We start from the raw sequence: 22858 nt of genomic DNA, 5'->3' as shown, positions 1-22858 counted from the left end.
ACAAAACTAAAGCTCTTGTGGAACAGCTACCAATCATACACAAATATTCCGTGAGGTCCTCTTGACTCGCATTTTTCTGATAGATACACCACAAAATGGCTTTAATAACACAAACCGAATGCTGGATCAAACCTCTAAATAATAAGTAGCAGATAAAGTAAATGGTTCGCTTTATTTGTAAATTATGTACAGAATACACTTTTTTTTTTTAATCAAGATGGAGCAGGAGAAAGAAAACAGCCATAATTTCCAAACTGTGCTGCTTCCTTCACCTGCTGGAGATGACATCTTTCTCTGAACCAGATGTACAAAACCAGCTTGGATTTCCTCAGTTGCTGGCACACAGCCTGCAGAAACAGAGAGCGCTGCAGCCAAATTCAGCACTACCGCCTTTTTGTATGTGCAGCAAAATACTTCTGCTAAAACTAGTTGTCTTCGGAAATTTTTCACCATCTTTTGACAATAAAATCAAGAAAAATACCAAGAAAGCTGTGAGCTATGAAAGGTTTTACCTAACTAGCTATCAAATGAGTATAACTAGGGATAATCTGAGATTTGGTCATTCAACTTTTACCTGTTTCACAAAAGCAAGTTTGAGAAGTGAAACTGATTGATCAGTTATGCAAGTGCCAGAAAACTACGGTTTTCAGTATGTTTGAGGACAATCTGGGCAACCTATCAATCAATAGAAAACTTGTCAGATTGATAAAACTTCCATAAATGGATATTAATGATTAACATGGTACCAAGTAATCAAGTTAATGGTTAAAAAAAATGAAGGAACTAGATATAAAACTGTTCGGTAACACGTACATTTCAGCAAACAAAGATGCTACTGTATGGTCTATGTTTTGGTGATCAGCCAACGAAGAAAATCCAACTCTTTGCACATACTTAGTCCCCAAACCACAGTGAGTTATGATTTTTCATGTGAAGGCCTACTTTCGGTATCGTCCTCCTCTTCCTCTTCACAATCCTCTTCATCTGTTTGCTGTTCCAGTTCCTCTTTTGTGATCATTTCAAAGTCGTTTCCATTGCCACTACTGTGCTGGGACCTGTCGTCTTCACGCCTGTCACTGTCAGTGTCTGAATGTCGCTCTCCTCCCGAGCCGTCTGTTCCCGAGTTCCTCGTTGCTTCTGTTTTCCCATCGTCTTCTTCCTTCTTCTCGCTATCTGATTTCTCCTCACTGTCGCATTTTTGCTGCTTTTTGGATTCTGATTTTTCCTCTTTCTTTGAGTCTGCTTTTGGTCCTTTGTATTCGTGTGTGTACAGGGGCCTGAAGGAGTCAATGAATCCCACGTCTGCTGTGAGGTTTGGCAGGAACCAGAAGTGGTGCCTTCCTCCAGTAATAAGCCAGATGATAAGGAAAAGGATGCAGCGAGCTGTATAGAAAAGGTCAAATTCATCCACACTGTACAACTATGGTGTGAGAGATACCCACTACCACCCTCCCAAATCCAGGGACAGGGGTTGCCTTGGGAGAGAATCTCATTCTGCAGCAACATTATGGAATAGTTTGTTCTCACCACGTCTCCCCACCCCATTAACCATGTATTTTATCTATTATTCGGCTCTTATCACCTCTGCTGAAGAAATATAGGACAAAAAATACCTTAAAAACCTGGTTACACCACTCTCACTACTGAATCTCTTCGTATATACAGTTCTTGGGTTTGTTTTGCCTTTTTTTTTTAAATGGAGGCTGTAAAAAAATCTCCACAATGCAGGAAACACAAACAGGTGACACAAGCTTGTGTTTTCTTTTATTCTGTGGCCCAATTCTGACACCCAGTGGCCAGGAGGGAAATATGTACAGAGAATCAGTCTGGAAGTCACACAGTCACACATCTCAGACCACGTATATCAAGCAGCCTGTGTCTTGCCCCTTTTAACTTTCACTGGCTGATAAAGCGATGATGACGGACACTTACCAACGGCAAGAAGAAGAATACTGGCGACAAAACAGCCTGCGCCTACACTGAGGTAATAGACACCAACACGCATTTCTGCTGGCCAGAGTGGGAACAGCGTTGCAGCTATAACGGCAATCACTGAATAGAAAGATAAGGAGAAAAGCTTGAGGACCACGACTGGTTTTCCCCTGGTACATGTAAAAAGGTTCTAGGCTCAACATTTATTCAAGGTACTGGCTTAGCATAGTACAAGTTACTGACAGTATTTTAGTCCTTGACTAAAACCTTGTCTAGTCCCAGAGCTCCTGTTCTCGTGTGGAGCAGGGGCACCCCCCGGACCACGCTCAGTGACTCGATGTCGCTGTGCTCAGAGCAAAGCGCTGCTCCAGGGAGATGGCACGAGCGAGTGGGTGATCAGGGAGTCACCAGCACAACAGGACACAGCACAGCAGGGAGGTGGTGTCCCCAGGACTGAATACGGCCCCAAGGGGTGACAGGGACTCTCAGGAAAGGGGGTGCTCTCATGGTGAGGAAGCTGGGAGGTACAGGTTGAGGTGTCAGACCAGCAGTACTGAGATCTGTTAGCTCACTGGTGTCAAGTCGCATCAATACTTATTTAGATTAAAAACCAAAATTAACTGATTCGGCTTACCCTGCACAGTACCAGTTCTAAGGTCAGAAGGCTATCACTCACAGTTTCAAATAATTCCTTTAACATCTTTCACATTTATATATATATCCTACATTTGTCTGTTGGGCAACTTACTCGTTAGTTTAAAGCAATAGAAATTAACAGCTTGCAAACTTGTGCAAGTTCATATATTTGCTAGAGCACACTTCAGGTTTGGGTTTGTTTGTTGAAGTGTGTGTAGCTCCTCCACCACAAGATCAAAATTCACATAAGCGGACCAGTATCAAATCACGCTGACATTGAAGAGCAAAAGCTTTGGCCAAGGAAAAGGCAAACCTCCTCACAGACAGACAGACCTGCTGATACTGTGACTACACTTACAGTGTACTCACTAATTTCTACTCTTACTTACCAAGTACAAGTCCCATGGCAAAAGTTTTAAAGTGAACAGGGTCATAGATCCACACATACACCTAGAAGAGAAATAATGTGGTTTACACTTGGAAATCAAGCTCTCTGATCAACGATTTCATTTATTCCCCTATCCAAATGCTTATGGCCGTGCTGCAGTACACAGGCACAGAAGGAGATGACCAGCCCCAGGGCCACACACCCACGTGCCCACACCGAGCGCCTTCGCTACGGGATGGTTATCAGTGGAGCTGTGTGGCTGGAGGCCCAAGGACATGGCGCAGAGCTGGGCAATGTGCTGGCTGGGCTGGAGCCTTCCAGCCAGGAGGGGAGGAGGAAGAGAAGGAGCTTCCACACAGAGAAAAACAGGCTGGATCTCTCAAAGAATTATTTCATGAAAGAAGCTATACCCAGAGTAACTTACAGGGGATGTAAAATCCTGGGGAAAACAATCAGGCAGTAAAAAGTGATGCGGAAATATAAGATTCAGAAATATCACCGAATCAAGGTGTCTTTTCATCTTTCTTTATTCATTAATGCTGTTCAGCATGAAGCCAAAAAAACTTCTGTAAGAAACACAAAAAGTTTCTCAAGTGCACCACGTGCAAACAAAAAATACTTGTAGTTTTGCAGAGATCCCCTTAAGTGGGAAAAACACCAGACTGAACATATGGACAAAGCAGCCAGCTGAAACGTTCAATTCGGCCTCAGTCCCATCTGATGGCCTCAGATAAGTGTAATTGTACCCTCTGTGCCACAGCGCTGTTATCTGAATGTCTACAGTTGCAACACTCAGTATCAAACGTTTGTGCGGGAACTGTGGATGCATTTCAACCAGATTTGCTCAGCCTTGTAAAAAAACAAGGCTGCTTGGTAAAGTGCAGAACTTTCCAAACTAGAAAAACTCAGCTTTTTTTTTTCCTTACCAAACTAAACACTTTGAATCTTAACTATTGTTAAGTACTGTTATAGTGCAAATACAGTCCTGGCCCCTCGTTTTGAACACTGCAGGCATTCCGGTGACAAAAGAGAGGACAAGAGGTAGGTGTGATTCTGTATGAGGTGGGATGAAACAGAGCAAGGTAGGTGGTAAGAGAACTGACTGAGAAAACAAACATACATAGAGGAAGCATATTTTCCACGCAATTGATTTATTTACAGCATTTGCTTAGGGGAGATGCCAGTACAGTGACACACGGCATCAACACAGAGCACAGTATAATTTTGCTGAAGTGAAGACTTACCACTTCTCCCAAATTTTAAAAGCACAAATATGACTCTCTACATTACAGAGCTCTTAAAGAATTCAATTATTTGTCTTCCAGGAAAACAAAGTGCAGAGAAGTATTTAAGACCACAATTTCAGTGGTAAAGCCAGGAGGAGAATTCAGGAATGCCTAAGTGCCACTGTCTGCTCAGATCACAGAACCAGGCGGCTTCTGGATAGCAGATACTTTTGGTTTCCCCTCCTGTGATTGATCATGTTCTAAAAGGCTTGTGTTTTGTTTAGAGATATTTCAGCCTGACAATGGCCATAAAATAATTTGGGCTGGAAGGAACCTCAGGAGGTCTCTAGTCCACCCTCCTCTTCAAAGTGGGGTCAGATGTGAGGCCGGCCCAGGTTACTCTGGGCTCTACCCAGGCTGGATTTGAAAGCTCCTCAGCCTGGAGGCGACAGAACTGCTCTGGGCATCTTGTACCAACACCCCGCGGACAGACAGCTCATCAACACTTAACTACCCGTGGTTAAGTTTTCTTTTAGATTTTCTTAAGTTACTGCCCTACCTTTATCTCCATCTCACCTCTTTGTAAATATCTAAATATCAGATGTTTCAAGATTAGCCTTCATTAATTTTTCTTTCAACATGAGTTTGCAGAAATACAGTAAATTAACATCTTATCTGACAACAGTACATTGGCACTAACAGTTATAAAGTACCCGTAAATCCTACCTCATTTCCATCCAAGAAAACTTGGTCTTCATGTGGCTCAAGTTTAAATTTCCTCTTAGTTTCCTTTTTCTTGGGTGTCCCTGGGGTCTCATCCTGGGGAGAAACACAAATTATACACATATTAAACAAACAAAACCCCCACAAACAAACAACAAAACCAAACAAAACCAGGAAGAGGGGTTTAATTTCTAGTATTTGCATATATTAACTTTTTGTTTGCTTATTTTGTTTTGTTTAAAGTGAAGATGCTTTATTTCCTCCTGTTCTCATTTATTACCAAGTGAGTATCTCAAAAATAAAGGAAAATTGTAAGGAAAGAGAAATTTTATTTTCAGCTAGTGTCTAAGGATGAGAATATGTCTTCAGGGTTACATTACGTCTTCAAATGCATTGCAGAAAGTCTGCACAAAAATCAACGTTCAACGCTTCATAACCACTGCTTTATTAGAATTATTTAGTACCTTGGTGCCACATTTACCACATGGGGATCCTTTCAGAATCAATTTCCGCCTGTTTATTCCCTGCCCTCCTCAATCTCTTTTTGGATCTTGTGCTTCCTCTTCCCTGCCTCCAATTTCCTTTTCTTTGCTTGAAATTAACTTTTTTCATGTGTTGTTGTCCAAGTTACTACCCACTGACTTACAAAATCCACTAAAATATCATTTCAATAATTAACGATCAGTTTAAAAATTAACATTACATTTAATAATGTATCACTCCAGATGACACAGAACTGGAAGGGTCCGTAACTTTCATTATTGGTATTTAAAGTACTTCAGGAGTTAGGTCATCTTATACTGGCTTCTATGTTTAGAATGTCAGCAAGATTTTGTTTATAATTCTTTTATTAGACATGCAGTGTTCTTCTGAGATCCAGACCTTTGTACACTGATCATACCTCTCACTAAACATGCCATGATTTCACTTAGGAGTGGCTGGAATAACTTTTGAAGACTATCCTGCTAACTCTCACTGGACTCATACCACTGTATGCACAAGAAAAAACACACCCCTTCGTCAGGTTTCTCCTGTGGATTCCTAACATTTTAATTTAGGAATTCTGTTCTGCTAATAAAAGAAATCAGGAATGAAAACGTGAACAAGCACATGAAAACTTGTACTGTAATAACAGCTTGCACTTTAAAGAAAGTAAATCAGAAGTCCGAAAACCAGGCATTATGCAGATTAGTAACAGAGCTGCCATACACCAAAGTGCCCAGTGTTGCAGAGCTATTTCCAAGCACCAAATATCACATATTACATTCCAAACATTCTTATTACCAAACACTGCAAAACTGTTTTTGTTTCACACATGCAGCTGCACTGTTCTGAGATGTGAGGTCCCACGAACACTTGTACAAAGCATCACTGCCCACCGCAGCTGAACAGGTTAACTCAATCTACATTAGAGATGATGAGGCACACAAAGGCCCAACTGAAGCCTCTTTTTTGATCTAGATCAAAATCAGAAGAACTCCAAAGTTAAAAAGAAAAAAGCAGTAAATTTTAGAGATGAAAAGAGGCAAAAAAGGCATGTCACATTTTAGAACAACTAACCATAATTTTAAGCCAATGTAATCTTGCCAGTTAATCTATTCTCTGCAACAGGGTCATCACTTCCACCACAGATAGTACTTACCTTCTTACACTCCTCTTTTTCACCATCCTTTTTCTTTTCCTTTTCTTTCTTAGTTTTTTCATCTTTGCCACTTTCCTTCTTGCTCTTTTTCTCCTCCTCTTTCCCACTCTCGGCCTTTCCTTTTTCCTTTTCTTTCTTTATATCCTTGTCAGGTTTCATTTTCATCACTTTCAATGCTCGATGAAAGAACTGTTTTTTCAGCAGCCTTAACATGAAAAAAGTTAAATGGTACATTTAAGTGTGGCTTCAATAAGAACATTTACACTCGATTGCATTATTAGATACCAGTTAAGATTATCTAATATAATAATGAATAACATGACTAAAGACAGAACTCACCATCATTTGCTCTATTTACAACCATATACATCAGACCTAATTTCGCTGTGTCTCACTTCTTGCTTTGCTTTTTTTGTTCTTCTGTTCAAAACTGGGTTAAAAACCATACTTTTCTGTAGCAGCATTTTGTATACATACAAACGAATACAAAAGATGTAGGATGGAGGAAGCCACCAGGTCAATTTAATTATCTTTCCCATTAATGAAACTCCATCCAATTTTCAAGCTTATGTTAATGAATTTCATAGCAAATATTTAAAAAATGGGCATACTGTTTGTCAAGTTCCTTGGTAAGAGGTGCACGACAAAACAGAATCACCCTGTTGGAACCGCACCACATATGTAAGGACTCCGAAACTACAAACATACCTTACAGGAAGCCTATCTATGGCCAGCAGGGCACCAGAAGCAGTATTTGGTAATCTTAAGGTTCTCACCAACAAGTAACTTCCTTGAAAGGCTCACAGCCAAATTCAGAACAGAGACTGAGAGGAAGCCACAGGGTATGAAATCCAAGCACCCATTCACACCAAAAATCCTGATTCTATGCCTCAAATCGATTTTATTCGTCCTTGACTTCTTTCATCTCCTGCTGCAGGCCAAATCCTTATGCTGGCCTACTGATTGTTAAATGAGGAAAACTCACTAAAGAGAGAGAAGTCATTCAACCAATTAAACTTCTGTGCATACTGACCATCAAACCAAGTTGTTTCAGGTATATATAAAAACTTCCTTCAGGCAATTGTTGACAAGGATTCTCTTTCTAGCAAAAAAAAAAATCACTTGTTTGGGAGCAACTACTTTTCTTCACAGCTGCAAGTTGAGGGGGCTCAGGTAGTGAGCAGCGCACAGGACGGGTCTGGCCTGCAGGACGGCTCTTCCACTTACAGGAGCGACCTCTGTCTCGGATGGAATACAAAAAGACAGGACGATGCAAGACCTGCTGCTCAGAGCATGCAGCCAACAGCCATGTCCTGAAGTGGGACAGACCCTGACGTAACTAACAAAGTTCACATTACTGCTGATTCGCGACCTGTTAACCCTCTACGAATGTGCTGAACAAGGCATTACTGATGTAGCTTATTTGTGAACAAATCCCCTCAAAAGGAAACTGGCTGAACTTAGATCAATGTGTAAATGCACAGGGAGAGCTTATGTACTGGAGCAGCCATATCAATTCAGTTCATAACTTGTTTTAAATATGCGACTGATAGATGCAGTTGATAAGGGATGAAGGAGCAGGACCTGATGTTCAGTTTTTGTTTGACGGAGAAGGTAAAACAAGCAATAACCACACCAAGAGAGTTAAGGTACTTGTTTTTAATACGAATTAGAGCTTAAACAGCCTCTTATACTGAAGAGACTAGTTATATTAAGACATTCCTCCATCCTTTCCAAAAGGCAGAGGAAGCAGACAGTGTTAACGTCTAAAGCTCTGAAAACAGCTTCAGTGGCCAAAGGTGGCCTTAGCATTAGCAATATAGAAGCGAGCAAGAGAAATCAAACCGCACATATGGTATGGTGCCAAATGGATCATCGAGGCACGAAACGATACTGGTGATAAAAATCAGTGCCAGAGAACAGCGCATTTTCTTTGCACGCTGCTCAAGCATTCTTTACACTGCTGGAGCTGAAGGGCTTAATCAACTGTCATCTCATCCGGTGTTTTAGTAACTGAAGAACAAACACACAGACTTCTACCTCAGTCCAAAGATTCCGGAAGGGAAGACTTATTTTTATGCTTGCATTAAAAAAACGCTTTTTTTCCTAAACTTTCTTGAAGAAATCAGCAAAAGGATTAAAGTTCAAGCACAGAATCAACCCTGCCTCAGCCCTGGAACTGGGGGAAGAATCTCACCTTGCTGGATGGCTATCTAAAAAAACGCCAGAAAAAAAGACTAAATATTAGCCATTTTCTTCATTTCTAAGCAGTTTTCGCAGAGCTCTCAAAACACAGGCAGTCCCTTTTACCCTATGCATCTGCCCCAAATGAGCGATAGTCACAATATGCCATTCATCTAAACAAAGCACACAGAGTACATTAAGCAGCAGAGAAATAACATCTGAGAGGCATAAATTGAACCTCCAAGTCCAGCTTCTGCTGTGATGGCAGAATAGGTGCACAGGAAGGCAGGACTTGAGAGCTCTGACCCTACCAACTTAAAATAACTATAACATTTAGGAAAGTAATTTTGTTCATCTTGCTGCTCCAAGCAGCATAATGAAAGCAAGGAAGAGTTTTGAGAATAAAAATGATGAAACTACATTTCTGGTGTGACACTCTCAAACACAGTAATACAAATATAATCATTATTTTTACATACAACCACAGATGTTTTACAGTGCAGGAAGCCTGAGTGAAACTGTTTCCTAAATAACTAAGACATCTTGACAGCTACGCTCATTAATAAAATCGATGAATTAGGCTAGGTCATACCTGTTGCAGTAATCAACTACAGACTCTCGGGTTGTAAATAAAGCCTCTTCTCCTTTCTTTGCTTTTGCCCATTTAGAATCCAGGAGGCAATCCACAGCTTTTGAGGCTAGAGGGAAAAATGGAATTAAAAATGTGTTAAGATTGATTACATTTATTTTAAGATTTAGTCTACATTCCCTGAACCACACCAACCAGTCAGTTAGTTCAGGCGATGTTCCACATTCTCTCAATCTTTAAAGTAAGACCAGCCACTATTCTGAAATACTTTATTCTTGACAACTATACACGTTTAAATCACAGAGTTAAAAGTTACTGTGTTTACTTAAGGCTAATAAGATAAATTTTATGGCTATCTAATGCCTAGATAAATTTTCACACCCAAACTCTAAGATCAGTATTTATTAGATAAAGCACTAATAATAAAAACAAAACAAGTCCTCTCCCTGTCCCCCCCGCCAGGTACAATGTTAGAAGAAAGTTTCATTATCTAATTAAAAATACCCCTACCAATAAAATAATCAACTCGGTGGCCCATCATGTTGGTGGATTTTGTTGGACAGTTGAAACGTAAGTATTTAGCAACAGCCTTCTCCTCTTTGAACGGCTCACCCACCTCCTACAACAGTAAAAGTGCAAAATTAATACAGTTTTAAACACATGGGAAAATCATTCATTTGGGTTAAAAAATCAGACATTGCGAAGTCCTCATTATTTTATGGCAATATATAAATAACAAATAAAATGTAAGAGATGTGAAACTAGATGAAGTAAATTTTCCCAAGAACTTTCTGTCTACATAAAGAAAAACAGCAGGAATTCTTAAGTTACATGATCTGAACGTAACGACTATGAATGCTTTTAACAGCTCTGGAAAGAGAGCAAATTAAAGGAGGAGCTAAGAAGAGGGCACTGGGCACACAGGAAGCTGCTCAAGGCACAACAAGCTTGGAGAAAAACAGTTGTGAAGCTGGAGAGCAAAGCAACAACAGTGAGGAATGAGTATGTATGAAATGACAGCAATGTAGGCATACCGACAGAATACAAAACTGCTTGAATTTCATGTGAAAGAGGATAAAACCACGTTGAAAAGAAGCTGGAAGATTTGGCTACAAAATGTCAGTACCACTGCACGACTATAAAATGACTTGAAACTTCAGAGTACCATTGAGGGGATTCTTCCAGTCTAAAGACCAGGAACATCAGGATGAAGTACTCAAACATCAAACCAGACATTTTACAAGAAGGGAGCCCTCAGTCTGCACACAGAGTTTATTAACACACAGAATTTATTAATTCTGTACATTTACCAACTTGCAGAGAGGTAGCAGAACTCAGGTTTGTAAGACAGAAGGATGGAGATGATCATTTTCAGTTATGTAAAATTAAGACCTAATATTTGCAAGGAGGAAAGGACAACTTTACTAATGTTCCTGCTTTGCAACAACATACCTGAAAAAAACATTTTCCATATTACAATGACTCAAGCAAACTCCCTGAAAATTCCTTTCTGTGGGACTGTTTTTCATCTGTAATTCTCAACCCTCCCCTCCCCGACCTGCAGATCAATAACAGAATTAACACTGGGACATCTTTTCAGACTGCCAGTACCTTTTCCATACCTATTCTTCTCATGCTGGCCAAAGAAATAGATTATAGAAGCCACAAAACAGATTGGTGACGTACAGGAATGTGTAGAATTCAAATATTCTATTTTAAAACAATGTTTTTAAAGGTCAATAAACATATACAAGCTCTGTTAGCACTTTTGAGATGTGTAACCATAATACTGAAAGCACGTTAAATGGAAATGCAAGGTCAAACAGATGTTGTTACAGCAGAATAAAAACTTAAGATGGCGAGAGAGTTGTTAATTTTCAACAGTTTGCAGGGTTAACTTTCAAAATCAACCGGTTAATGAATTATCTTTCCTGACTGGATTGTTCCTTTTCCTATCTGAGGACAATTTTAAAGAGAATAACACAGACATGAGATATCCAAATGACCAAAAGCATTCTGTAGTTTGTTAGTTCTGAGATTACTGACATTTAAAACCTAAATTCTTTATATGCATGCAGGAGTATGCTCTCATACTCACCAGTTAGGCAGTTTTAAAAACAAGTGCCCAAATTGAGACAGATGACCCTAACAGTCCTCATATAGATTACATTAACTCCTTCTCCATGTTATTTTGTTTTTAATGATTTAAAAATCTGTATAAAACATCAGATAACTCACAGAAAACAATTCACTAATTGGCAGTGTGTGTATGTACATAATTTATATGCTGTGGTTTGATGTCCCCTGATACACTGCAGTTGTACCAGCGATTGTAAATCACTGGCTATATTGCCAAGTTTGGTACCAAACCAGACTTGTTTTAACAGCAACGAAAAGAGTGACAATGCATTTAAAGAAAATGAGGGAAGGTGTACCACCATCACTGCATGGCAAATGCACTAAAGTACCACGGAAAACAATGACTATGTGCAGCAACCCAGTTTCAAAATAATGCTTTTCTAATGTTTCCTACCAGTAAATGAAACTTAAGAGGGCAAATGTTCTTCACAGCACAGACTGTAAAACAGGCAGAAAAGCTTCAGATTTTCACATCAGTGTTAATTCCTCCGCTACAATGTTTTTTTCTTCCTAAAATATTTATGACTCTGCTGGGCCATGTGATACACTCACTATACAGGCACTGGCTGGCACTAGATTTTTTTTTTAATTGCTCCTTACTGTCTATTGCTTTGTCCTTTTCTGTGAGATAGTTTCATAATATCCCAAACAAAAGCAAAATCTGCCCTATGAGAAAGACTGCCACAGTTTAACCCCGCTCATTCTGAGCAAGTTTCCCCTGCAATTTAATCCCCATTTTTCATCCTATTTTCACCCCTTTATTTGAAGAGACATGCTTCTGTTAAAATATTAAAATAGATGACTGTCAGAATATTAAATTTCATTATAAATTTTTTTACTATTATCTTCCAAACCAAATTATAGCACAGTGCATTTTGAACTTCCGTCAGTATGCTGATGTACTTCCCAGTTAACTCAACTTCCAACAGGGACTGCAGCAGCAAAGAGACCTGTATACATTGAAAATAAACACATCTGAACTGAGCTATTAGAATGAGCATGTCCATGAGGTTCCTTTTCCCCTTCATCTCTAACTAAGGTTGACTTATTGTGGTTCTCTTACTCCTGGAACCCTTCAATAGATGTCAAAAGGCCAGGGTATATTTGTGGTCTGAAATGTCACCCTTTTTTCCACCTCGCTTTGTATCACAGTTGTGAGAAGACAAGCAGAACCCAAGACAGGCTGATTTCCTTCCACAGCATTATAATGTAAACAAGGTTTCTGGAAAATCAGAAGAGAGTAAATGATGACTATCACTAGCAAGACAACTTATTTCACATGCAGACAGACATGTTACAATGATCTATGCTAAAGGGCTCATCAATATTCTTTGATTTCAATAAAATTAATATCTAGATTATTCTTTTGCTCCTACATCTGAGAACTTAGATTTTCAGAACACTGTCCCTCGCAGAAGACCTCTGAAGCCTAACAGTTTATACAGTTTTCAGATAAGGAAAAGAAGAAATGTAAGCACATGTGTCATGTGTGGCCTGTTTTTCAAGCTGAGCGGCTACGTCAAAAATGACATTATGTCCACCCATGTTCCATTCCTCATACTTCTCAACAACTGCATTAGAATTATCTTCCCTGAAGATGGTCTAAGCACATCAAAGCCTGGGCTGAATCGCAAGACTGTATTTTTCCTTCCCCTGTTGACTCTCAGAATCTTAGACTAGAAGATGTCCCGTGGCAGGGGAGTGGGTGCTCCTCATTCATTCTGCTGAAACATTCATATTTTGCCTAAAATAAACCAAGATGCAGTAGGAGAAAGAAAAAGCACACAAATTAGCATGATTTATCACTGGGTGGGAATGGGTAGGGAGAAACAAACACATTACGGTCTCGGGATTTGCTTTTATGACTCCATCTATATTTTCTTCAGTGACTAATAAACATAAAATAGTCTGACTCCTGCACTGATGACCAGTACACGGATTGCCTGAGGTCTCCTAAAAGAAACTGTTGCAGACCCACGCAGAGAAACCAGTTCTTCTGGATTACCGTGGCTGTGTGCTAGCCATAAGACATTAACTTTTCTTTACAGAAGAAGATTAACAGATATTTTCTGGCCTATACATATCCTATAAAAATATTTGTTTGCTTCCTTCTTTTCAGCCGTCACTATTTTTCTTGAGCAAAAGCTGTAAATATAGAGTTCTAAAACACGTGCCAAAGGAGCAATGTACAGTACTTTGAACGTGCCAGCTTCAGTCCCCTTCTAACCCTAAATGTTTTGTTTTGGCTTCTTCCCTTCCCACCTCCAAAAGTGTAATTCAGATTTTCAAAAGACAGTGATTCTTCTTTTACTGAAAAGTGGGGCTGCTACTCTGAATTTATATTTTTCTGCGTTCCCCGCTGCCAAACTTTGCTTCTTCCTCCTGTATCACCTGATACTGTTCTGTGTTACCATCCCAGTCAGTTTTACTAGAATTCATGAGAAAAAAAAAAAGAAGACAAATGGGCAAACTGAATTAAAATCTGCATCACTGAAAAAATGAATTGTAATTTCTGAAGATCCTTTCCACACTCATTCACAAAAACTACAGCACTGGAAGTAGCAATGCAGCTGTCGCATGTTTTCCTTCCAGCAGAGCCCAAATCAAGACACGATAGAAAATATTAATTAGTAGATGTCCTTCATCAGAAGACTCTCAAAACTTGAATCCAGTGATTCAAGAGGGAAAAAAAAGTTAACAAGGAAAGTATGTGCCATTAATGGCATATACAGGGCATTGATGCCACCTCAGCCATCAATTTGCAGTGAGACATTTGCCTAAGAACTGTTTTCTCTAAGAGCAGTATTTATATGCATTAACGTTTCTAGAGTAGAGGACACAGCACTGAGGTGCTGCTCAAGTGCTATTAACCACAACACGAAGATAAACAAAACTTCCCATGGGCAGAATAAAACCATGCACAATGGAATCCAGCCAAGGTAATTAAAACTTAATGCCTACTTAACAGTCAAACTGCAGACCTGCCAACAAAGTGCCACGTGTTACCCAGCTGAATGCTTGTCAAAGTAACCAACTCTGAAGATTTTGTGCTTAAGTGAGTTATTTCAGCTCTTGGCAAAAATACGGTTCCATACGTGGATATGTGTTTTTTTTCTCAGAGAAAATGAGAGACGAAATAGCTTTGATCAAGCTGCTGGAGTAACAGGCATTCAGAGACATCCCCTGTCTTTTGAGATGTAAATGTCTAAACAAAAAAATTAAGCTAGCTGTTAGATGTGTTTTCTTTTAATAAGTCCTTTATATAGAGCAAGCATTCTTGATTTCAGAAATTTGTATCATGTGGGGACATCCTGGCTCAAACAATGTGCTTCCCACAGACCAGTCCCTTTTCACTCCTGCACATCTGAAGTAATTCCATGTTAATTACAGTTAAATGGCTGTCAGGAATGACACTCTGAAAACTTTACCTTTGAAATGTCTTTATTCAAACTTTTGAAGTTAAGATTTCTGCAACTTCCATAACTTGCAGTTTGTAGCCAGAGGAAGAGCCTAAACTGTGCAATACAGATTGAGCAATGTGTCTTTTTATGAAAATACATAGAAAACACATCCTTCCTGTTATCACTTCCGAGGGAACACACATAAAGTAAGTTTGTTAGAACTTAGAAGACTTTTTTTCACATCTCATCTCACATGTAGCTGGCTGATCTAACTACCACAATTTCAATCTTGATGAGAGACAAAATCCTATTAAAATTATTCAGAATCCCATTTTTGTACACATAGTTATTTGTAACTGAACTCTATTACATCAGTCCCTTCCAGTTGAATATACCTGTTCCTGCGAAGAACCTTCCTCTTGTCAAGAAATACAGCTCTGCCTAATGACAATGGGGTTTTCAAATGCTGGACATATATAAAGTATGGTAGTCTATTTATTAAGGAGTACATAACACCATAAAATAAGTACACGCTTCTAGAGCACTTGAAACATCTACAAATAAAATTTCCACACTTCATTTTAAAAGAAGAAACTTGCAGCATTATCCTGAAGCATGATAATCATACTGTAACTATGCCAATAGAGTCCAAAAAGAGCTTTAAAAACGCTCACCAAAAACAACACAAAAAAAAGCGCCAAGAAAAATACATGTTGTTTTATTCACTGACCAATTAGGAACATCCTCTGGGCATTCAACAGTATTCTTTGTTTGCTGTCTTGTCTTCCCATTGTTGTCGACATAACACTGGGAAACTAATAAGATGCAATACACATTTATCTGTATAATTATATCACAAATTTAGGCCACAATCTTAAAGCTTAAGTGTTAACACCCAGACATCGATTTCATTACTGGCAATCCAGGAAATACTTCTGCTAACAGGCTCGAAATTAAGCATGTGCTTAAGTGCTTGCAAGACCACAGCCTTGGGTATTATACAAAACATTACATTACATTTAATTTGGTTTTGATGGATGCTTTATTGAGCTATTGTCATCCTTACTAAGGGACAGTCTATGATGATTATGAAAAGAGAATAATTCTGTAATGTGTTACGATAATTCACTGAATGCCTGTGATTGATAAGGTTTGCTTAACAAGATTCTGATTAATTACTCTTTGCATCTATTCCCCTCTCCACCCCCCGAGTAATCTGAATTAAAGGAACAAAAAAGGAACCATTAGAGTACAGACACTTCTCCATCTTCTAGGGGGAAGGGAAAGTGGGCTGGGAAGGGAAAGGAAGGGAAAGGAGAGAGGGCAACCAAGCAGAAGGATGACATATGAAGCGTGCATTGTTTAACAGCTCTATGATTTCTCTCATTAATATTATCTCCACTTACAGCAGAGCAATAAACCCCAAACAAACACTATTTAGGCTTAGGGTTAATAATACATAACAGTAACAGGCATTACGGCAACTGATGGTGTAACTATGCCCAGAATAGAACCTCTGTAAAACTCACTGTTAAAAGTTATAGATCAGGAAGTCCATATTTGCAGGTAAGTGAAACACCTAAACAATCTTCATTTTGCTTTTAACACCATATAATTCTTACTGCATTTCAACACGATCTTAAAGCTCATTAGGTTTATTTTCAGATGCGAGTGTTTGTTTACGTTTTCTAAAACCAAATTTCCTTTCCTTACTACATTATTTCCTGGCTGGGGCACGTTTGTTTTTAAGCTGATTTTACCATCTGTCCCATGTCTTGCTTACAAACCACAGAACGGCCAGGCCGAGTGTCAGCTCCAGGCTACGGTGGCTGCTCGCCTGGGCTTCTTTGAGTGTTTGTACCACACTGAGCTATTGTTTGCCATGGGTAACGGGTGAGATCCCAATTACAATACAGCGATTAAAAACTATTAACAACTCGAAATCTCAAGCTCTGAGATGTACTGTTGAGGGCACAAACCCCGTGAGGACAGAACCGTGGGGCCCTGGGACAACCAGGTGGCCGGGGCCAGGGATGGGCCGGGGAGCCGGGCCCGGGCTTCCCCCGGCCGCCCCTCAGCTCCCCCGAAACGCTCCTACCTGCGCTTCCCCACCAGCTTTTCTCGGTATTTACTAAGACTTGTGGATTTGCTAGAAAATTCTCAAGAAAACCTGTCTCCCGGTGCCAGCCCGGGCTTTCACCGACCCCCGATGCGGCGCTCCCGCTGCCCCGGCGGCGGCCGAGACGAGGCCGCTTCCCTCAGCGCCCGGGCCGCCCGGCACCGCTCGCCGCCTCCTCGCAACGGCACGGCGAGGCCGCAGAACCGAGGGGGATGCCCCTCTGAGGGGCGGCCGGGCCACCCCGCACGGCTCGCCCGGCGGGGCAGGGCTACCCTGAGGACGCGGAGGGGGGTGCTGCCGCCCGGGGAGGGGGCGCAGGCCGGGCAGGGAGGGAGAGGCTCGGCTACCTGGATCCGCTTCCTGTGCCTCCGCCGCTCCGCCATGTTGTCCCCGTCTGCTCCGCCGGTGACGTGGGCCGGGGCGGGGGGAGGCGGCGGCCTCGCGAGAGGCGGCGGGAGCCGGCGGAGGGGCGGGAAGGGCACGCGAGGGCCGCGCGTGCCCCCTCAGAGCGCGGCGGCGGCGGCGCTGGCGGCGGCGGTTCCCTCAGCCCGCCGAGCTGCAGTCCCCCTCAGCGCCTCATCGCCCTCAGCTCCTCCGCTCTCCGAGCCTCGGTAGCTTCGCCGGGCGGTGCCGGGCTCTGAGGGAAAGCTGGCTCACAGAATCACAAAATGTCAGGGATTCGAAGGGACCTGGAAAGCTCATCCAGTGCAATCCCCCCATGGAGCAGGAACACCCAGATGAGGTTACACAGGAAGGTGTCCAGGCGGGTTTGATTTTCTGCAGAGAAGGAGACTCCACAACCTCCCTGGGCAGCCTGGGGCAGGCTCTGCCACCCTCACTGAGAAGTTTCTTCTCAAATTTAAGTGGAACCTCTTGTGTTCCAATTTGTACCCATTACCCCTTGTCTTATCATTGGTTGTCACTGAGAAGAGCCTGGCTCCATCTGCGTGACACTCATCCTTTATGTATTTATAAACATTAATGGGGTCACCCCCTCAGTCTCCTCCAGCTCCAGAGCCCCAGCTCCCTCAGCCTTTCCTCACACAGGAGATGCTCTGCTCCATTCATCATCTTTGTTGCCCTGCGCTGGACTCTCTCAAGCAGCTGCTTGTCCTTCTTCCCTGCCCTGGGTCAAGAGGCATCGCTGCCTGCCCGCTGTCCGAGGGGCTGGATTGTGAGGCCTCCCCCTGCAGCGCTCTGGTTAATGAGAAGCTCCTCTGAGGGGAGATGTCACCTCTCTGTGGCCAGGCCTCATCCTGCGGGGCTCAGGCCCGGCTGTCTAAAGTTCAGCCCCCAAATTGGCACTGAGGTGCTCGGAGATGTCACTTGGGATGTGAGGACCTGTCCTGCTGGAAAAAAAGGTGCTTCAGCTTTTAGGCAGTAAAAATCTGTACGTTCAATTTTCATACTCCTAAATAGGCCGCTAGGCCTTAAAGACGCTTGATACAGCGGGCCTTTGTTAGTTGTTACTTGAACGCACTCTGCTTGCTAAGACCTTCTCATGTACCTACAGAATCAGATTTAGAAAGTAAAATGGCCTTTTGTCAGGAGTTGTCCTTCATGCTTTCACCATGAGGTCACTCAAGTTAGCAAAGCATATAATGGTTTATCCTGGCTTCGTGTTTCCAAACCACACCCTGGCACTTTACGATGGCAAGGTATGTACAGTGCTGCATTATCTTGTCCAGTCCTTTCAAATCTTGTTACCCCTTCCCGTTCCTACAATTTTGGAACCTCTCAGATTGAAAACAAGGTAATTAAAAACTTAGACTTGTTTCCAGCAGCATATTTGCCCCTGAGTCACCATGCCAGTTTTTGTGTTTTTATTGGTACGACGTCTTTTTCTTTTCAATGTTTTCCTCTTGCTGTTGCTGGGTGGAAAATCTATATAAGTTACAAATTAAGCTGACTGACGGCAGAGTGAGTGAACTATAAAAGTATAATTCAAAAGAAAAAATTGCAGGTATAGGGAATTAAAGTTTTCTATGGTTACAATAAAACAAAGCTTTGGGAGAAGTGGGAAAACTGCATTTATTCAAAAATAATTGAACGGCAACGATTTCAACAGTTATTTCATGTGCTTAACTTATAGTAACAAAAACGCACATTAGAAATGAAGGTTTTCTTGTGAAGAAGTTTTAGCCATCTGTAACTTACAGCGTGCTAATAATACACAATGTCTGCAGTGAGGGCTTAACAAGGCGTAGCTCAGAGCCTCTCTGCTTTCCCTGCATAAGCACAAGCTGAACTTCAGCGGGGAAGCTCCTCCCTGCTGTATGGGAGAGGTTGTTTGGAACTGCGCTCCTGTCTGCTCGCTGCCCTCCTTGAGGAGAGCACAAGCACCATATGACGAGTTTCATTCCAGATCATCATGCCTCATACCTCTGATTTCAGGCTTTTTTAAGACCTTGCTTAGCACTAGACCTTACTTCTGTGTCTTCAATATACTGCTGATTCACAAAATCACCTTTAATGCATAGCTTTTAATTTTGTATTTATTTTTTTTGGCATGGTATATTATCTGCAGTACATCAAGCTATTTGCTGCCAGAAAAGCACCTTGGATTTCTGGTTAATTTTATTTTTTTTTTTTCACAGAACTTTAAATTCATCTGAAGTTTGAGAAACAACAACCTGCAGGAGCTCTTCACAGCACAGCTGGACATGAAGCAGCAGTTTGGTGCGCAGCACAAGGAGCAGCCGGGGAACGTGTCCTCCAGTGTGAGGCACTGGATGGTGAACTTCCTACCACTGTGGAGCACAGAGCCCATCAAGGCTGAATCTTAGATGGGACAAGCTTATTTGCAGTCATCGGTATGGCGGGAAAACAGGAGAGAAGTGTCTGAATCTCAGGAAAGCTAGGGAGTGGAAGTGAAGTTTCAACCGGCTCGTGTTTAAGGTTAGTGTCAATGTCAGCTGCAGGGCAGGTTGCAAAAGAAGCATTTCAGAACCATGCAGTAAAATTACAGCCTCTTAAGTGCCAACTGCCATTTTGATTAGAGTAGGATTTCAGAATCATGACCACTGAAATTACTGTTGTGAAGGATATTGCATGCAAGTGGAGTGGTTTCCTTTTTCAACCAAAGTCAAACCGATGACATATCATTAGCCTCTTTTCCCTCATCCTCCTCAACTTTACCCCAACAGAGAGATCTAATACAGCAGCATGGATGCTGGAAACTTAGTTCAAAAAACAGCTGGATACATGCATGAAACAAAAATGTATTATGAATTATCAAATGTAAAAATCACCTCTGGTTGTCTGTGATAAAGGAGACAAAGGAGATAAAGGGAGTATTCTGAGATAATTGCTTTGTTCTTCTCTGCTTTAGGTATCCTCTCTTGGCTTCTGAGGCAGGATGCCAAATTAGGTGGTGTTCCACTCTTTCTGGTACATATTTTCCTATACCTTTATATTCACTTGTTCCTGGCAATTTATCAACATTGGTATCTCTAGAGTCACACTGCCATCTGCAATACAGATATTGAAGTGACACTAGAATTCTGAGCAAGTGTCTGTTCTGCTGAACAAACCATTCGCTTGTAAGAAACTTATCCACTGGACCCATGGTTAATCCTTCTGGCTTTAGGGGAAGAAAGAGGAGAACACAAATCGCAATTACCTCTACTATTGTGTTGACAGGTAGGAAGGCAGGCAGGAGGGGAGGGAGGAAGGAAGGAAGGAGCTTCCAAAGAGGGATTTGAGGAAAACAGGCAAATTCCCCAGCAATAATTTAGGAGATCATCCACAGAAGGTAGCATGCAGGCTCTGGAGTGACCTCCCATTTCATCCAGTCAGCTTCAGCACTGAATATGGGTTCAAAATAAAAGGAATATGAGCCTTGTACTGTACAGCAACACATACTTTCAAGGCAGGTTTAGCTAAAATCCACCCACAAACACATGAGTCACTACTCAGAAGCACAATCCAGACATATCCTGAGTCACTTCCATCTTAGAAGCTTACAAATGTTTAGTTAGCCACTTAGCTTGTAATTTAGCGGACCAACAGAGATTCATTAGACAAACATCTAGAATTATCTTTCACTAAGAAGCTTCTTAAATCCTTCGACTCTTGCAAGTTCCTTTACATTTCTATAAAACTCAGAATTATTTGATACATATAACTTACTAAAAACATAGTTGAAGTAAGAATGAATTTCCACTGATTCTGGTCCTTCTGTATTTCTGGATTTTTCACATACCAGTTTTGCTCATTGCTAGAATATATTTTTATTTTAGCAGCAACTGCTGAACTCTAATATAAAGTCATGGCTGTCCTGATGCCGAGTGGCATATTGCGCTTCCTAAAGACGCCAGTCAGTTCTGCTGGTGGACATATATATCTGTTAAATAGAAAATACATCAATCTGGGGTTTTTTTTGAAGAACCAGCTGAAGTTTTGGAAAAAAGTTTTAAAAAAATCTATACTTGCTTGTATCTCTATTTTTTGGCAGTGGCTGGAGGGAAGGAGAAGAATGGTAATATATAAGGATATAGCATTAGGAAAAGCATTATCTATAAAACCATAAAATTGTTGTTATGACTACAAGTGCTTGAGTTAAAAATATTTGTTGCATGGAAGTGTGATTCTGGAGTTTACATCTCTCCAATTAACAGATTCAACCAGCAGCTGGTGATTGCTTTACAGAACATCTTTCAGTGCAGAGTATTTACAGCCTGCTGGAGGCCCATGAATCACAGACTGAGCAGCGCTCCTCTCTACCAGAGCTGTTGGAACCCTGTAACTAAAAGGTAATCAGCAGAGATGAAAACCACATTGACTTGATGCTTTCTTTTTCCCCTTGGTCAGCTGTGCTTTTGCTGTTTAGATTGATTGATTCTTTTGTTGTTAATTCACACACACAGGTGCCACATGTATGTGTTTTTAAATGTTGATAAAGTGAAACATCTATTCATGCCTTTGCTGTACTATAGGAAAAAAATACTCTATCATTCTATATACAACATGGGCAATAGGTTCCTCTTTTCTACAGTCTAAGTTGGTTAAAGAGGAATGTGTAGGTAGTAGCAAAACTAATGTCTCTCTGGAGAATACAGACTTAGGTTATCTTGGCAATGGACATAGAAAAGGAATGAATAAAGGTCACGTCAACAGAATATTAGTAATTCTTGTGGCCTCAATATATGTGTTAGTAAGACCAAAGCCTTCCCAAAGAAAGGAGATGCAAATGCAAAGGCAGAAAACAACCCTCCAAAATAAAAACCACCAAACAAATGAAAAAGGAGAGGTGAGTTTTACCCTTACCATAATCTGCATTCATTTTATACTGAAACTGCCATAGCTATATAGCTATAGTTGTTTATTATAGCATGAAGGGCTTAGTCAAAACTAAACACCACAGGTAGCAGAACTCTGATGGACACCCAGACTCACAGACCTGACTTGTTATTTTCCAGTGAACAATAAAGGGCTTAGATAGGATATTTATTGTGCCATTATCAGAGCAGGGTACCAAAACAAGACCTGTAGCTAGTTTTGGATGCTTTTCTGTAAAATGCCTGATGGTGGTGGTGACTTAAAACACTGTACAAACAATCAACATTATATTAGGGTATTTGGAAAATCTAAAATATGAGAAGTATCTACTTAGTTTAAGAAACAGAGATTATTTTAGAAACTTGAGGTGATTATTTTTTCTATTTTACAGTAAAAGGATAAATTCACATTCTGAGATTTTTCACCTGGGGAATTGAGCAGAGTATTATCTGTTTAGGTCTTCACGAAGTTGTATTCCACATCATCATCATATGCAGCAATCATGAGGTCAGAAACACAGGTTGTGGTAGGAAGGACAGGCCATTTGTTCCCTTTCAGGACTTTCCTAAATTGGTCATTTATAGTATAGAACCATTTTG

The 22858-nt window shown here is 41.0% G+C and overlaps 1 protein-coding gene across 2 annotated transcripts; it reads right to left on the bottom strand.

The window, feature by feature from the left end:
• Positions 1–17369, bottom strand: SEC62 (SEC62 homolog, preprotein translocation factor). Of its 2 annotated transcripts, XM_080349433.1 has the most exons (9): positions 17327–17350; positions 15591–15675; positions 9831–9939; positions 9324–9429; positions 6548–6752; positions 4909–5001; positions 2958–3018; positions 1933–2052; positions 1–1383 (listed from the first exon to the last, which is right to left on the bottom strand). In XM_080349433.1, exons 3-9 carry the CDS (start codon positions 9859–9861, stop codon positions 917–919), a joined length of 1083 nt encoding a protein of 360 aa, XP_080205559.1. In that variant the 5' UTR covers positions 9862–9939; positions 15591–15675; positions 17327–17350; the 3' UTR covers positions 1–916. The 2 variants fall into 2 exon arrangements, with proteins under 2 accessions (XP_080205559.1, XP_080205558.1); XM_080349432.1 differs by lacking the exon at positions 15591–15675 and having other exon boundaries at positions 17327–17369.
• Positions 17370–22858: the final 5489 nt, after the last annotated feature.

Source organism: Nesoenas mayeri (genome assembly GCF_963082525.1).
Source record: "Nesoenas mayeri genome assembly, chromosome: 9".
NCBI classification, from domain to species: Eukaryota; Metazoa; Chordata; class Aves; order Columbiformes; family Columbidae; genus Nesoenas; species Nesoenas mayeri.
The sequence above is the reverse complement of the archived record's forward strand: the minus strand, read 5'-3'. Positions and strand labels throughout refer to the sequence as shown.

Coding starts and splice junctions, on each gene's coding strand:
- SEC62 (XM_080349432.1), bottom strand. CDS start 17,362: ATGGCGGAGCGGCGGAGGCACAGGAAGCGGATCCAG. Junction 9,940..17,326: donor GGCACAGGAAGCGGATCCAG/GTAGCCGAGCCT, acceptor TTACTGTTGTAG/GAGGTGGGTGAGCCGTTCAA. Junction 5,002..6,547: donor AAAAAGAGGAGTGTAAGAAG/GTAAGTACTATC, acceptor GTTTCTCCCCAG/GATGAGACCCCAGGGACACC.